Source organism: Meriones unguiculatus, chromosome 1 (genome assembly GCF_030254825.1).
Source record: "Meriones unguiculatus strain TT.TT164.6M chromosome 1, Bangor_MerUng_6.1, whole genome shotgun sequence".
In the NCBI taxonomy this organism is placed as follows: domain Eukaryota; kingdom Metazoa; phylum Chordata; class Mammalia; order Rodentia; family Muridae; genus Meriones; species Meriones unguiculatus.
The window spans coordinates 73,320,322-73,336,171 of record NC_083349.1 but is presented as its reverse complement, the minus strand read 5'-3'; the positions used below and the strand labels follow the sequence as shown (position 1 = coordinate 73,336,171).

The window sequence follows — 15,850 nt, the reverse complement described above, 5'->3', positions numbered from 1 at the left end:
TCAGCACCCTTCAAAATAAAACATAGTACACTACTCCAAGTGTTTTATTTTTGGAGTTCAGTTTTCATAAATCAGCTCAACAGTCCTGAAGCCCTGAATGGGTGACGCAACCTGGCAGGCTTGTGAGAGGCACAGGCAGTTGTGATATGAGGCCACACTGGAGAGTGCAAGGCTTAAATGGCAAGCACTTTACCTTTCTTCATCATCATCGTCATCATCATCATCATCACCATTAGTATTATTTACAATTGATTCACTTTGTATTCCGGTTGTAGATCCCTCCCTCATCTCCTCTTGGTCCCACCATCCCTCCTACTTGCTCCCCTACCCGCCTCCCCTAGTCCACTGATAGAGGAAGTCCTCCTCCCCTACTGTCTGATCCTAGCCATTCAGGTCCCATCAGGAATGGCTAGATGCTCTTCCTCTGTGGGCTGGCTAGGGCACACCAGGGGGAAGTGATCAAGGAGGAAGCAGCTGAGGCCATGTCAGAGACTGTCTCTTCTTCCCTTACTAGGAAACCCTCATGGAGACTGCACTGTCCATGGGCTACATCTGAGCAGGGGGTCTAGGTCCTCTCTATGAATGGTCTTTAGTTGATGCATCAGTCTCTGCAGGACCCCTGGGTACAGCTCTTTTGGCTCTGTTGGTCTCCTTGTAGGGCTCCTGTCCCTTCCAGTTTCTCCTATATCCCCCCTTCTTCCGTAAGACTCCCTGCACTCTGTCCAAAGTTTGGCTGTGAGTCTCTGCATCTGCTTCAATCCCTTGCTGGGTGGAATTATAATATAGGATAAACATACAGAAATCTACAGACCTAAAGAAGCTAAACAACAAAGAGGACCCTAAGGAAGATGCTTAGTTTACATCCAGAAGGGAAAACAGGATAGGCACTGGAGATGGCCAGCATTTTAAATGACCATTGGATAAAGAGGAAAGAAGCCAGTGTGTTTAGTTCAATACGATATAACATCTAAAGCCAAATAGAAAAGAAGCTTGAGAATTGGCTCCCTTAAGGAGCCAGGAAAATAACCCTCCAGTTGGAACCAAAGGTTTAAAGTCACGTGCACGGTTCTTCTGGATTTCCTAGACAAAAAAGCTTGTTATTAAGAGGGTGTGTGATTAGAAAGGTAAACTGTGGTGGCCTTTGTGTGTGAAACCGAGAATCTTAGTCTCAGCATCTTTCTCGGACTCAATGCTATTACCTAGGCTGGTTTTAAACTCCTGGGTTCGAGTGATCAAGAAGCATTTAACCTCTTCAGTAGCTGGAATTACAGATGAATATAACTACACCCAGATAGTCTTTTTTGTTTTGTTTTGTTGTTTTAAACCTTAAAATTTTCTGGGCAGATAAATGTCATGACTAGTGTAGATTGAAAATCACAGAGCTTCAAGCCCAGTTTTTCTCATATTTTTGTCCTTGCTTTAACATGGAGTATGAGTTGTAGTTGAAGTTAAAGTTCTGTTCTTTTTACAAGTCAGCACAGGCATCTGCATGAGAAAAAGGTTATTAGTGAGGACCACACAGTGCTCCTGTAAGTCGCAAGTGGCTGCACTGTGACAGTCCAGGTGTTGGTAAAGTCAGGCTAGCTTGAATTCTGGTTGGGCCACTGTGGTGGAAAGTTGAATCAGATCTTTAGTAGCCTGTGTAAAGCATCACTGTTTGAGGAGGGACAGCGCACAGCAGCACCCAGTCTGGAGCGTGAGCATTAAGATAGCTCATAGAAAGCAATTCCTGTTGCCAGCAAATAGTATCTTCAGTAGTTTGTTTGCTGCTGTCTGTTATTATCATCATCATTATGTACTAATCACTGTCATTTTGTAGTCATGAATTGTAGTCATGTATAGTAGAAGATGCTTCTTGTCTGACCTAAAGAATCTGTCTCCATCCAAACTTTCTCCTCAGTGCCCCTGAGTTTCCCTTCTGTGTACGCTAAGTGTCCTGGGTTTTTCAGTAAGGGTGTCCACAAAACAACAACTCCTGGATTAGGCCAAGAAAGCACCATTACCTTCAGTTGTGCTACGCTTCAGTTTGTAGAACAAATGGATTATTAAATGTTTGGAGTCTTTTGTTAAACAGGTAGGTATTTATTATGCTCTAAGCTATGAATATTATTCAGAAATTGAGACTTGTCTTTACTTTCATCAGGTTTAAGCCGTTTTTTCCATATCAAGCCTTGCAAGGGTCTGAAGGCGATGAAGAACTTATCCATATTCAGCAATGGGCACTTACTGAAGGCCGCCTTAAAGTCACCTTGCTAGAATGTAGCAGGTATGTTCTTTGTTTTCTTTTTACTGCATGTGGGCAAGAACGTGTGAGAGAAGTGAACTTAAGGACTATTTGTGTTTATTCTGCTTTTATATTAGTTTATGTTGTATTATTTCACCTATAAATACTTTAAACATAAATTTAATGCAAATAGTCTTTTCCAGTTTGCAAAAATATAAATCATTTAGAAAGTCACCTGGAAGCATTTATTTTTCAGTAATTCCCAAGTTTTTAGATAAATAGTGCTGTGTTGACATTTTTATCTTAACTTTGCCTGTGGAATACATATTCCTAGCATAGGAGGTTTGAGAATTGTGATTATTAAAAATGCTCACTGAAGTGACTAGATCAGACTTTGAAACCTGTGCATTTGGACGTAGTCTTTCCTGGCCTCAATATCTTAATACCGTAGTCCAAGTTGTGTTCATTTCTTGCCTAAATTAATAGCCAGAGTGACCTTTAAAATGCAGATCTAATTGTCACTCTCCTGCTTAATGCTCAGTAGCTTCCCTTTTATTTTACTCCCAGGATGGCATCCAGATCGTCCCCTCATCTATGAGTGTCCTTTTAGCCGGCTTCTTTTTCCCTGCCTTCTTTTCAGCCCTTAGCTCACAGTTGCACAGGTCTTCTTAGGAGAGGGCTTGACATGCTTTCCTCAAAGAGCCAGGTAGAAAATACTGCGGGCACTGTGGTTTGTCCTGGCGCCTGCCGCATCTCCCTCCGCCCACTGTGTACAGACCAGACACAGGCAGTGCACAGGCGAAGGCGCTTGGCCTGGGCCTGGACCTCTGTCATTTTCAGGTAAGTTTTATAGGTAATGAAATGGTATTTTGATTATTTTTAACCACTCTAAATGTAAAATCTATTAATAATCCACATAAAACAGGCAGTTGCCTGGATTTAGACTATATCCTGCCACTTTTCTGCGTAGACATCTTAAAAGGCGAGCTCCTTACTGCCTGTCCTCCGCCTTCTTGGCCCATACTCCCTTATGCTCCTTGAAACTAGCCTGTCCTGAAACACTCAAAAGCTGCCCCCTTAATGTCTGTTCAGCGTTCTGGTACAGTACACTGTCCCTAGGCTACATTCCTGTGACGCTGACTATACCACTGCCTACTTATCACATTTAATTTATATTTCTAACTCATAATACAAGTAAGTGCTTGAGTACTGGAGTTATGTTTTGTGCCTTATATGCTTGAGTCTCTGCCAGTAGGTAATTCTGGGCATACTGATTGTATACTAACTATGAGTGTCCTGCTTGTACACCAGCTTATTTCTTAAGTCCTATGATAACTGAGGATGATGAGTCATTCTATCAAAAAAAAAGACTTGACAAGAATCTTTGATTGAAAAAAGGAGGGCAGATACGCTATTATGTCATAAAAGGAACCATAGCGTATAATAAAACAGATACAGTAGGTCCTAGGCTAGGTGTTGAGAAAAAATGAGTTCTTCTGCCAGAATGTTACTAGAAGGGCCTAAGGACTGATTATGAGTCTGTTAGCTGGTGGCCATCGACTCTTCTTTGGTCCTTTATTCACAGTCCCGCTGCACCTGAGCTATGCTCACTTAAAGCCTTGCTAAGTAAGGAATCAAAGGCTGTGTTAGGCATTGAGAAAGTATGGGTAGTCGTTTATGTAGAATTGAATAAATAAATGATTGAAATAAATGATACAGCTAGAGAGATGGCTGAGAGGTTAAGAGCACTGGCTGTTGTTCCAAAGGTCCTGAGTTCAATTTCCAGCAACCGCATGGTGGCTCATAACCATCTGCAATGAGATCTGGTGCCCCTTCTGGTGTATATGCCTACATCCTGGCAGAACACTGTATACATAATAAATAAATAAATCTAAAAAAGAAAAGAAAGAAATGATACAAAGAAATGCATCACAATTTAGAATATTTGCATTATGCTATATTTTAATAAGGAACTGCTTGCTGAATCTATAGAAGAAACCAGTAGACCTATTCAGGGCAGAGTGAGGGAACTGGATTTATGATGATGGGCGGGGTCAATGTGATATTCAAACTTTTACTATAAATGGTGTTATATTTGGTTTTTGTGACTGTGTCACCTGTCAAAAATTAGATTGGAATTTTTTGAGAATACAATATTAAGTTAAAGGGAAAAATAGTTTATGAGTGTTCAGATGTTAGCCGTATAAGCTTGAGATAGTAGCCAGTACTTTTAATAAGTAGGTGGCAGCTCCATGTTTGAAATGGGCATACTATCAAAATAACTGTCTAGGCACTGCTTTTATTAGTGCACACAGATGAAGTTAGCCATGTGATAAAACGTCACTGTTCATGATTTAAGGATTATGTAAAAGTGTTTATATAAAGGAAAAATAAGATGTTATTCTCTAGCATTTTTGGCTTCACACTGAAGCATAAGCATTCTTTCCGTTTTGTATTACTTCGGAGTCTCTAGAGGAAGAGAACAGATAGTGTGAATATACTATACAAAGGATATTTACTTAGAATTGGCATACATAATAGGAGCTAGTTAGTACAGCAATGGCTGGCTGTAAACTAGAGGTTCTAAGACCGCAGTAGCTGCTCCGTCTATGAGGCTGATGCTGAAGAGCTGGAGGGTGCCTGGAGCTGCTGGTTCTCAGTGTCTGTCAGAGGCTAAGGAACCTGGCCTCTGAGGTCAGCAAGGGATGAGAGCAGTAAGGGCCTCTCACCAACAGAACATGCAACAGGCAGAAGCAGGGTTAGCTTTCCCTTGGCTCTCTTTGTGTATATAGGGGCTGCTATGGGAAGATGCACCTACCCTCTTCCCTCCTCGGCTAGTCCCTCCAGGAAACAGCTATCGACCCACACAGAAGTGTGCGTCTTAGTTGTCCCACGTCCATTCAGTTGGCAGCCAGGATTAGCCATCACATACATCCTATTATTTTTAAAAGATTTATCTATTTTTATTCTATGTACGAGGGTTTTGCCTGCATGTATGTAAGCACACTGTGTGTGCCTGTCGCCTGCAGAAGCCGGAAGAGGGTTCTGGACCCTGGAACTGTGGTTATGGACAGCACGCTGCCATGTCTATAACCGTGAGCACTAACCCCAGATCCTCCACAAGAAGAGTGGTTTCTCTTAGCCATGGAGTCACCTGTCTGCCCCTTTCCCATTCTTACTAAAGCTTGTTTTAGTCCTTACTATAGAATTCTTTTTATTTAATATAAACATAGAATTTTCCATTTAGGTTGATGTGTGTGTGTGTGTGTGTGTGTGTGTGTGTGTGTGTGTGTGACTGAAGAAATTTTCTTAGTGTTATTTCATGTTTTGAATATAAAAATCATATAGTCTTTTATCTTCTCTGAAACAGAGTGACACTAGAAGGGGTAAAAAGAGAAGAACAATAAAAGAGCCCCTTTAAAAAGGCCAGAAAATTTTAATTTTACATTTTGGAAATAACATAAAGGCCTAATGCCTTTCAAGATTATTTTCACCATAATTACTTAATAATATAAAATAGTTTGTAGTAAATAGAATATTTAAAAAATTTTAATGAAAGGTAAAGCGTTTCTGTAGAGCATTTGAACATAGATAAAGTTGTTCTGAATTGGCTTGCTGAGATGAGCTGAAATTTTCTGGGGTTTTAGTACTTACACACATAAACACACACACACACACACACACACACGCCAATAAACAAAGAAACAAATAAATCCCTGAAGCTTCTAGTAATTTATTCATAATCTATGAAATGGAATATGATCTTCATCTGTGATCAACCATTGCTCTAGTGGGACTTTTTTTTTTTTTCAACTGTTCATTTGGAAAAAAAATGAAAAAGCTGTATGTGCATAGTTCTTAAACAATTTTTGCTGATTATTTGAAATAATCTTAGATTTAAAAGCATGCTTGAAGGTTCTTATTTTGTTTTTTTGTTTTTGAGACAGGGTTTCTCTATGGAACACAGCCCTGGCTGTCCTGGACTCGCTTTGGTTTTTAGAGCATAAAGGGATTTTTTTGGTGTGTTTATGCTTGTGTTTGTTTGTTTTTTTTTTCCTGTTTTTCTGTTTTGTTTTGTTTTGTTCTCTTATGAAGAGTTTTTTTAAATCAAACTAATATGTTAAAGATTTGGGGAGCGTATTTCCCGATGAAGCAGGTGATTTTTAGACATGACTGCTTTTATGTGTGTGCGTGTTCTGCTTGCAGACACATATGCACTGTGTGTGCTTGCTGCCTGCCAAAGCCTGAGGAGGGAGCCGGCCTCAGGGGCCGCAAAGCTAGCCACATAGATATTCTAAGAAAGTAAATTAGCTCAAAAACAACTGTATAGAGACCAGCTTCCCCACACCAAACAAAATTTAATGAGTAAGTCTTGGTTTATTTTTTTTTTTTTAGATTTAGCTTATTTTTTTAACTGACAGTATGTTCATCTTGTAGCATGCTTTAAAATATGCATACATTATAAAATTACTAAATCAAGGTAGTCATCATTTTCCTAAGATTCACATATTTTCTGGTAAATTACACATGTTGAAGAGAAAATTATTCTGGCTCTGAGTTCTAAGAGGGGTTTATCATGTGGTTGTGTGTAAGACTCAGGTGTGGGATGGATGCATGGTCAGTGAAGTCAGGGCCGGGAAGTTTTGCTGAGAGGATGCTGTGCTGAGAGGATGCTCAGCACCGTCTGCGCTCACTGGAGGTGGATGATGCTGATTCAGGTCAGATCTTCACTGAGTCACTTCTGTTCTGTTCTAAGGCCTGTATTTTATCACAGCTTTTAGGGTGTTGTTTTATTGGGTTCTAAAAATACATGTTTAAAAGTTTTTTTTTCAATATAAAGTATAGTACACATACAGAAATCCACAGGCATTGGCATTCTGTTTCCAAGTCACCTCCCTTTCCCCTGTTTCCTTGTAATTGTAGTCTCATGACCTCTAGTTTTCCTCAATAGCTAAAATTCCTTACTGTCTCTATTCCTTACCTTTCCTGCTCCTGTGGTGTAGAATGACAGGAGTAGCGTGGGGAAGGCAGGGCGTACTGTGGCTCTTGGTTTGAGGGGCAGTCCATCATGGTGAGTTAGGGGTGTATGTGGCCAGAGTGTGAAGCTGCTAGTCGCATCATGCACAGGGGGGAAGCAGAGGTGAGTAGACTCTCAGGTCCCTTCTCCTGTGACCCATATTTAAGACGAGCGTTCCCATACCAGCTAACTAACCTAGGCACTTCCACATAGATATGGCCAGAGGTTTGTTTCTATGGTGAGTCTAAATCCTGCCCAATCTAACAGTCAACATTAACAATCACAGATCCACTTCTTGTCAACATGACGTTCAAGCACATTTTAGGCTATAGTCTTGCACCTCTGATCTCTGTAGGCTCCTGGTCATCTCAGTGTAAAATGTGTTCAGTCCAACTTCAAAAGTCACTAGCCTCTAACACTCCAACATTGTTTAGATGTTCAAAGTCTCTTCTGAGTGATTGCCATGCAACCAAACGACCTGAGTTTTAATCCTCAGCATCCGCTTCAAAGCTGGGCACGGCTGCATAAACCCGCCCCCCAGCATTGCAGGGTGCAGGCAAACAGGCCCTGGGTGCTTGGTGGCTACTCAGTGCAGCTGAAACTGAGCTTCAGGTCCATTGAGAGATTCTGTTTCAAAAAGAAGATGGAGAGCAGCAGAGGATAACACCTGAACCATCCTCCGGCCTTCACATGCATGTTCCCAAGTGTAAGCACCCACCTGCTTACATGTGTGTAGCACTTACAAGAAGGGGGGGATGTGAAAAGCCCACACAGCCTCTCCAAGTCCCAGGTGCTAACTGTACGTTGGCTGTGTCTTGTGTCAGCTGGATCATCCCTTACTCTGTGTGGGCTCCAAAGGGCCTGGGTGGCGTCATCCCTCAAGGTCTGCTGCCCATGGCACATATGGTTTCTTTCTTGGGCCAGCTTTACTCCTTGCCTGTACCTCTTCTCAGCTAGAGCGTTTATTACAGCTGAGGCTTTCCCTTCACAGCCTTCGGCAGTTTCCTCTTTGCATATACTCCAACTGCCACACGTTGCCTGGCCTCAGCAGCTCACTGGAGCCATGGTGAAAATTGTATAACCTTAATCATGCAGCTTTCATTTCTGAAAATCAATACCATGTGGCTGATGCTGCCAGTGCATTGAGCTGGGTGAGGCTTGGCCCCTCAGGCCACAGTTCCTACTGCCTCTGTGTCTGACCTGGGAAAACAGGGCAGTGCCTCTCTCCTATGTGCTCATAATAGCTTGTCACCGCTGGTTTTGAACCTGCCTCGTCTATAACTTTAAATTTGCTCACAGTTTTCTTTTATAACTTTCTACTCTACTTTTTGCTCCTTTTCACTGTAGACGTGGATGAGTGCAAAACATAATAATAACCATGACACAGTCTGAATGCTCTCCTGTCTTGACCTCTCCTCTGCCAAACAAAACAGTCCATTACTTTTTAATTCCACCTCACTCAAGTTCTCAGGATATTGGCAGAATGCAGCCACAGTCTTTGCCAGAATGTAACGAACATGGCCTGTAGCCCAGTCCCTGAGAAGATTTCTTGTTTCCCTTGTGAGATTTTATGATCTGGGCCTCTACTGTCTTCATTTTCCTGAGAATTCTGCACTTCAGATTCCTATCAGAATGGCCCGTTTAACTCTGCTGATTGCATCCTAAGGCTTTTCTCACCTGTGTTTAAACTCCTCACATTCCCTCTTTAAAGCAATCCCAAAGGCCTGCAAACCATATACTCACAGCAACACACCCACTTCTTGGTACCAGTTTTCTGTATTAGTTTTCTTGTTCTAATACAATACCTGATAAAAGCAACTTAACTGACAGCTTGAAGATACAGTGCCTCATGATACAGCATCCATATGTAAATGTAATGCACATAAATAAGAATTTGCAAACCACAGGTCCCCTGATATGTTCACTTCTAGTCTATCGTCAAGAAATTGTTCCTTTCCTTGGCTCTTCCCCTATTTTATATTTCATGACATTTGGTTAGTCTGGTAATAGATCTCAAATAGTTATAGGCTTGCTTTATCATATAAATACAAAAACATACTAGAATCTAGAGTCATTTGCAATTCTCCTGGCATTATCCAAGCTTGAGGGTGTCTTGAAAGTACTGTGTTCATCAGTTCTGTCTGCTGGCTTGGCACTGTCTTCTTTCACTTAATATTCTTAAAACTTCAGATTTCTTCTGTATACCACCATTTTTCTATAGCTGTAGACCCTGAACTAGGGTCACGTTGGATAATGTCCACAGACTAGAAAAACAAAGACTAGCAATTTTTTTAAGATTAATTGTGTCAAAGCAGGCTTCTGTCTGCTTGTTGGTTTCCATCGTCTGCAAGCATATTTTTTCACATTATTTTTACCCAGTTCTTATCCATTGCAGTGTTATGAGACCTTCACAGCTCTCAAATAAAGTGCTCATTGGCTTGCTGTAGCTATTGCTGTGTTTGCTTTGTTTCCTGGTTGTATTTTGTGCTTTTATGGGGGAGATTTAGAGAATCAAGCTATGCCACCACTCTTGACAAACTCCTAGAACTAGTAGTTGCCTTATTTTGCTTTTAAAGTGTTTAATTATATGAGTAAAGTCTTTTAAAATTATATTGCCTGGTTTTTGTTTTACACATTCGGAGAAGCAGTTTCCAGGTGAAAGTTTAATAGAAAGGAAATGTGCTTCTTCTTCTTCTTTTTTTTTTTTTCATTTATTTGCAAGTGTTTTTTAATAGTAAAGTTTATAAAATAAATAAATGAGCACATAAACATAAGCCCATTTAATCTTCAAAAATATGTAAAAGAAAAAACCAAACAATTTATTTTTTGGATAGCATTATGTACATATTTATGGTAAAATGTTTAGTTACTTGTAGAAGCCTATTCTTATAGAATTTCAACATTCACTTACAAGAGGAACTGGTTTATGTGTTAAAATTCTATTTTGCATTTGTTTGTGAATACCCAACACTATAGACTAGGAAAAATAGCACCGTTTATGGTTTGTTTGTTTGTTTGTTTGTTTGTTTCATTTTTAAGAATGCTGTTAAATCCTTATGGTAATATCCTTTAATATTTTAATGATTTTCATGTGGCATTTATTTTGTTCTGTACTTTTAATATAGTCTTATATCAGATAAATGTCATTTTATATTTTACTGAAGTTTATCTTACCTCAGTATATTATAATGGAACCCATCTTTTCAGTACTTGACACATCTTATGATCCTTTCTCAGAAAAGTGATTATTTATTGTTATAATTAGCCATTGTTTGTTTTCTTTAAAACAACTTTATTGAGCTATAACCCAGATAGCATGTAACTTATCATTCAGCCTCTCACTGTATTTTATGTCATCATTATAACTTTCTTAGTACACTGTTACACTCTCATGGTCTTATGCAGTCAATCTTCATTTGCCTCTAGTTTGACCCTTTCCTAATTCTAAGTAACTACTTGTCAGAAAACAGAAGAATGTCAAATTTAGTTACAGATCCAGTTAGCATCTGTTCGCAGTTCATGAACTGTAATTGTATAAATGCATGAGCTTGCCCACTGGACAGTAGCTGAGCAATGGGGTTTATAAAATTGGAACAAAATGACAGCATTGAAAAAAGCTGATCCGTTAACACCATGTTACTTTTTTTAAAGTTTTTTTTTTTAAATATATATTTGTGAGGAGGAAAGGAAGGAAAGAGAAGGGAGAGAAAAGACAAAGAGAGAATGAGTACCCCATAGAGGCCCAAAGAGGGTGTTAGATTCCCTGGAGCTGTGGGTGCTGGAAGATGAACTTGGATCCTCTGGAGGAGCAGCAAGTGCTCTTTAACACCCCCTCCCCTCAAATTCTCCAGCTCCAGGTCACTCTTTGGTAAGGTTAAAGCAGGAGTTTGCTGATTATGCTCACAGAGGTAGGCTGAAATCTGTTTTCAAGAAAAATTGGTCTGTTTGGGCATTCCTTTGCTTTCTTAAAGTTTCAATTTGATTATGTGATGTTGTGTAAAGCGTGTGGGGCGGGTTAGGCCGGTCATTGGGTGTCTTCCTCTATTACTCCATTTGACTCACTGAGGGGCAGCGAGCCCCTAGGTTCCACCCTCTCTCCTTGTCTCACCCAGCACTAGTAATATAGGTACACAACACGACCCCTGACTTTTTCTGTGAGTGATGGGAATCCAAACGCAAGTTGTCATGCTTGTGTAGCAAGCAGCTTACTCATGGAGCCTTCTGTCTGGTCTGACATTTAACAGGAGTGACTCCATTTTAGTTTAGTAGCACTAATGTTTAATGTACCTCTGGAGTCCATTAAAGGAACTCAGTTCAGAGCAATGTCCTCCTATAACGATTCTGCTGCTTCTCTAAAAATTTAGCATGAGTGGAGTTGTGTGTTCATTTGTGACTGGCTTCCTTGATTTAGCATCTTTTCATATTTCATCCAGATTGGAAAGTGCTCTAGTAAGTGCTTCATCTTGGTGTCAAAATAATATTCCTTTGGAATAGAATTGCTAAGACATGTCTTAACTTTCTAAGCAACAGAGAAGCTATTCTCCAAAGTGACTGTGCCATTTTACAACTTACTAGTAATGTGTGAAGATCCCAGTTTCTCCATAAAGCCACTGATGTCTCTTGCTGCCTTAAAGGTTCTTTTTTGAAGATTGTAGCTAGTCTAGTGGACTTGAAGGACTTTGGGCTTGTAGTATTCTTGCGGTTGACAGCAAGGGCAGCCATGTGGGTGCAGTGCCCATGGAGGTCAGGGAGCTCTTGAGCCCTTGAACTTGAAGTTACAAGTAGTTGTGAGCCTGGGTAGGTGTTGGGAACCAAACGCAGATCTCCTGCAAGGCCAGCAAGTGCTCTTAATTTCTGATCAGTCTCTCTAGCCTTTGTCTACTTTTAAATTGTGTAGTTTATATTTTATTGTTACATTTTAACTTTTTGTATCTCCTAAATACTTGGCAGTTATCAAATACATTTGAAAATATTTTCTCCATTCTGGGAATTTTCTCATGTGACATACCCTTTGAAATATAAAAATAATCCATTCTCTTGAGGTTTTGGGTTTTGTTTTTTTTGTTGTGTTTTGTTTTTTGTTTTAATCTCTGTGCTGGGACGTGTCCCAGGACCTTGTACCAGGTAGGCAAATCTAAGTTTTCTTTTGGTGCTTTCACTTTGTATCATAGTAGAGCAAAGCTTAGTCTAGGATAAGATTTGTTTATTTTTTTCTTCTGAGTTTTGTGGAATTTTTTTTTTTTATCTCACATTTAATAATGAGACTGTTTCGAGTTAATTTTTTATATGTTGTGTTATTTTAAAAACAAATTTAAATTACTCTGAAAACTGTAAAACAGCTTATTATTTTAGGCAGAATTTCTAAGAGCTCTGCTTCTGGATGTTTGCAGACCTGCCTGGAGTTGGGGCTCCCTGCTCGCTGGGAAAGCCCGAGGCAGTTCACTCTCTGAGCAGGTGGTGGCAGTAGAGCTCTAGTGAATGAGAATTCTTGTTATTTTAAAGTTAAGAATTAACGTGTTTGGCTTGTCTTCTTTTTGGTGATAGTTTATTAGGCACTAAGTTTAAAGCCCTTTTAAAGATTTTTAAGTGTTTAAATCTAGGGACTTTCTCCCCTCCACTCATAAATTATTCAGGATTCTCAGTATATGATCTCAGACTGTGAGATAAGGATGTGATCTGGGGATCAGATGTCTCCAAACATAATTTTCTCAAATTTTCATGTTGCATGCTTCTGTTTTTCTTTCATAATTTCATTGCTACTTGCGGTTTTTATGTAGTGATATAGCAATAGAGTAACAGCTGATATGCTGTTAAATATTAAAGCTATTCATCAGATTACTCTAGAGACAAACTGGCAGGTTACGGTCTGTTATGAAGGCGGGAAATATGGAAGTTGGACACATGGATACTACCCCTTTTTTCTCCAATGATGAAAAGTTTTATGTCATCTCAGACTTAGACCTGGTGTCCTTTACAGAGCTGAACATACAGCATGGATTAAGTGTTCTGTTTTGTTATGCTGTGATGGTTGCTTTCAGCAGGAAAGAGTCTGGAGATGCCGCCCAGTGGTGAGAGTACTGGCTCTTCTTTCCAGAGGGCCCTTCTGCATCCCAGCACCGACAGCTGTCTGTGTCTCTCCTGCCAGGGTACCTGTTAACCTCTTGGCACCAGGCATGCACGAGGTGCACAGACAGGCAAAATATTCATCCATCTTTTTTTTTAGGAAGAAATCATAAACATTGAACATTTACTCTTTAGCACTATACTAATAAGTACTTTAGTTTTTGTCTTCTAATTTTAAAAATAGTTCTTCCTGAAAAGTAAGTAATGCTGTTTTTTTGTTCTATAGTTTTCAGAGGTGGAAACAGATTTGGAAAGTCAATAATCTGACGAGGCTCACATTAAGTGGTCAGCTCAGTGTGTGCTCACGGTCAGCGGCAGTACCCGTCTGCATATTACGTTTACAGAAACAGTACACCTGTTTGCAGCATTCTGCAAATTGTTTTTTGTTTTAAATTCAACAGTAGTTTTAAAAATCTCTGTCTTGATTACTACAGCATAGAGATAGTTGGCCAATGTTTTCCCTCATGAGTATATGTTTCTGTTTATTTAACTCAGCTGCTGGAACCAGCTGCCTAGGAAACCTTTAACTTGAGCCTTACTTGGCTTTTCCACTAGAGGGTGTAACAAATGTTTCTTTTTTTGTTATTGTCACTAAAATAGTAATAAAGTAATGCATAACTCCTCCTTATAATTATCAGAAAGGAAATACTTATTGCATATAATTGGTATAATATCCTGCCTGTTCTGTCTTTTTTTTTTTTTACAGGTTACTCATTTTTGGATCCTATGACAGAGAAGCAAATGTTCATTGCACACTTGAGCTGAGCAGTGGTGTTTGGGAAGAAAAACAAAGGAGTTCTATTAAGACGGTAAAATCTGTGGTTTTACATTTATCTAAGATTGAGTGTATGAGTATGCCTTTGCAGGTATTTCTGTATTCCTAGATTTCTGCTGGTCGTTAGCCAGCACTTATTGTTCTTCAGTTAACAGAACAGCACAGTAATAAATAGATCACCCGGAACTGCTCATGGCAGACTGCAGAAGAAGCAATCTGTTCAGCTTTCCTTTCACAGTGTCAGCATTGTTTCACTCATGGAATCGGCTCATGCTTTGTGTATGTGCGCAGGTGTACATGTGTGAGCCCATGTGGAAAAGGCAGAACTCTCTGCAGTTCCTTAGATGCCATCAATCTTTGTTTTGTTTTTTTTTTCACACAAGCTCTCTCACTAGCCTGGAGCTCCCTGAGTCAGTCAGATCGGCTGGCCAACAGGCTCAGAAATCCACCTGTCTTTTCTCCTTCCTGGTGCTACCATGTTTGACATGTCAAGGGGCGGGGTTCTGGGAAATCTAACTTAGACTCCTCATGCTGAAGGCAGACACTCTTCTGCCGGAGCGATTGGCCAGCCCCAGGAGTTAGTCTTCTGAAGGCCTCCAGAAGCAGCATTTATGTACTCAGCAGTGGTTTGTGCTAGGCCCTGTTTGTGATGCTAGAGAAATGGTTCAAGACAAAAGGAGTTGCTGTTCCTGGAGACTATTGTGGTGTGCTGAAAGACTGGGTAGGCCAGAGAAGTGAAGACAGCCACCTCAGAGTGCGGCAACTACTCTGAAGAAGACAAGACTATGAAAATGATGCTCTTTACCTTTCACTGCAGAGATTCCTTATATTTAAAAGTGGGTGGCACAAAATTCTCTTGGAAGCAATAAAATAATTTTAACTTGTGGGAAATAGAAATGAAATAGAAACTGGCAAAGGAGGATGGGATGACTCACAGAGCTTGATTATGAGAAAGTCACAAGAGTTGTTAGAGATTGTAAATTTGGTAGAATAGAGTATTAAAAGTTGAGGGAGGAGGGCAGGACTGGGATGGGACAAGGGTGGGGGCTACAGCTGGGATACAAAGTGAATAAACTATAATAAATAAATTATATTAAAAAAATAGTTCAAACAGAAAAAAAAAAGTGTGTGTGTGTGAGTGTGCTATCTTTCTCTGTGACCTTACGTTTTGAGCAGGGATCTTATTGAACCTGGAGTTTGTGTTTTGCCTATGCTAGCAGGCCAAAAGAGAACTGACACTGCCCCATCCTGCCCTCTTCCTCCCCAAGCCCTGGGGTTAGAGATTAGCACTGCCATGCCTACCACTTCTGTAAGTTACTTTTGGTCTCATTATGTTGCCCTGGCTGGCCTAAAACTTGCTATATAGACCAGGCTGGCTTGAACTCACAGAGAGCTGCCTGCCTCTGGCCCCCAAGTGCTGGGATTACTGGTGTGAGCTGCCCCCTTCCCAGCTTGCTAAGCACAGCATTTGTATGGATGCTGGGAACCAACACTCAAGTTCTTATCCGTACACTGCAAGCACTTTATCCAACTGGCCACCTCTCCAGCTCAAGGTGGGGAGGTGGATATAGTGCTCTCTCCCTCTTCCCCTCCTCCCTCTCTCTCTCTCTCTCTCTCTCTTTCTCTCTCTCTCTCTCTCTGTGTGTGTGTGTGTGTGTGTGTGTGTGTCTTTGTGTCTGTATCTTTCTCTCCCTCTTTCTTTCTTCCTGGT

General features: G+C 40.3%; 1 protein-coding gene across 1 annotated transcript in view; it reads left to right on the top strand.

The window, feature by feature from the left end:
* The window catches only part of Pdzd8 (PDZ domain containing 8), a 63,459-nt gene that overhangs the window by 26,225 nt on the left and 21,384 nt on the right, over positions 1-15,850 (top strand). Inside the window, exons 2-3 of the mRNA XM_021643403.2 lie at positions 2,144-2,266; positions 14,071-14,173. Of these exons, the coding sequence (XP_021499078.1) occupies positions 2,144-2,266; positions 14,071-14,173 (226 nt within the window). The remainder of the gene's footprint in view (positions 1-2,143; positions 2,267-14,070; positions 14,174-15,850) is intronic.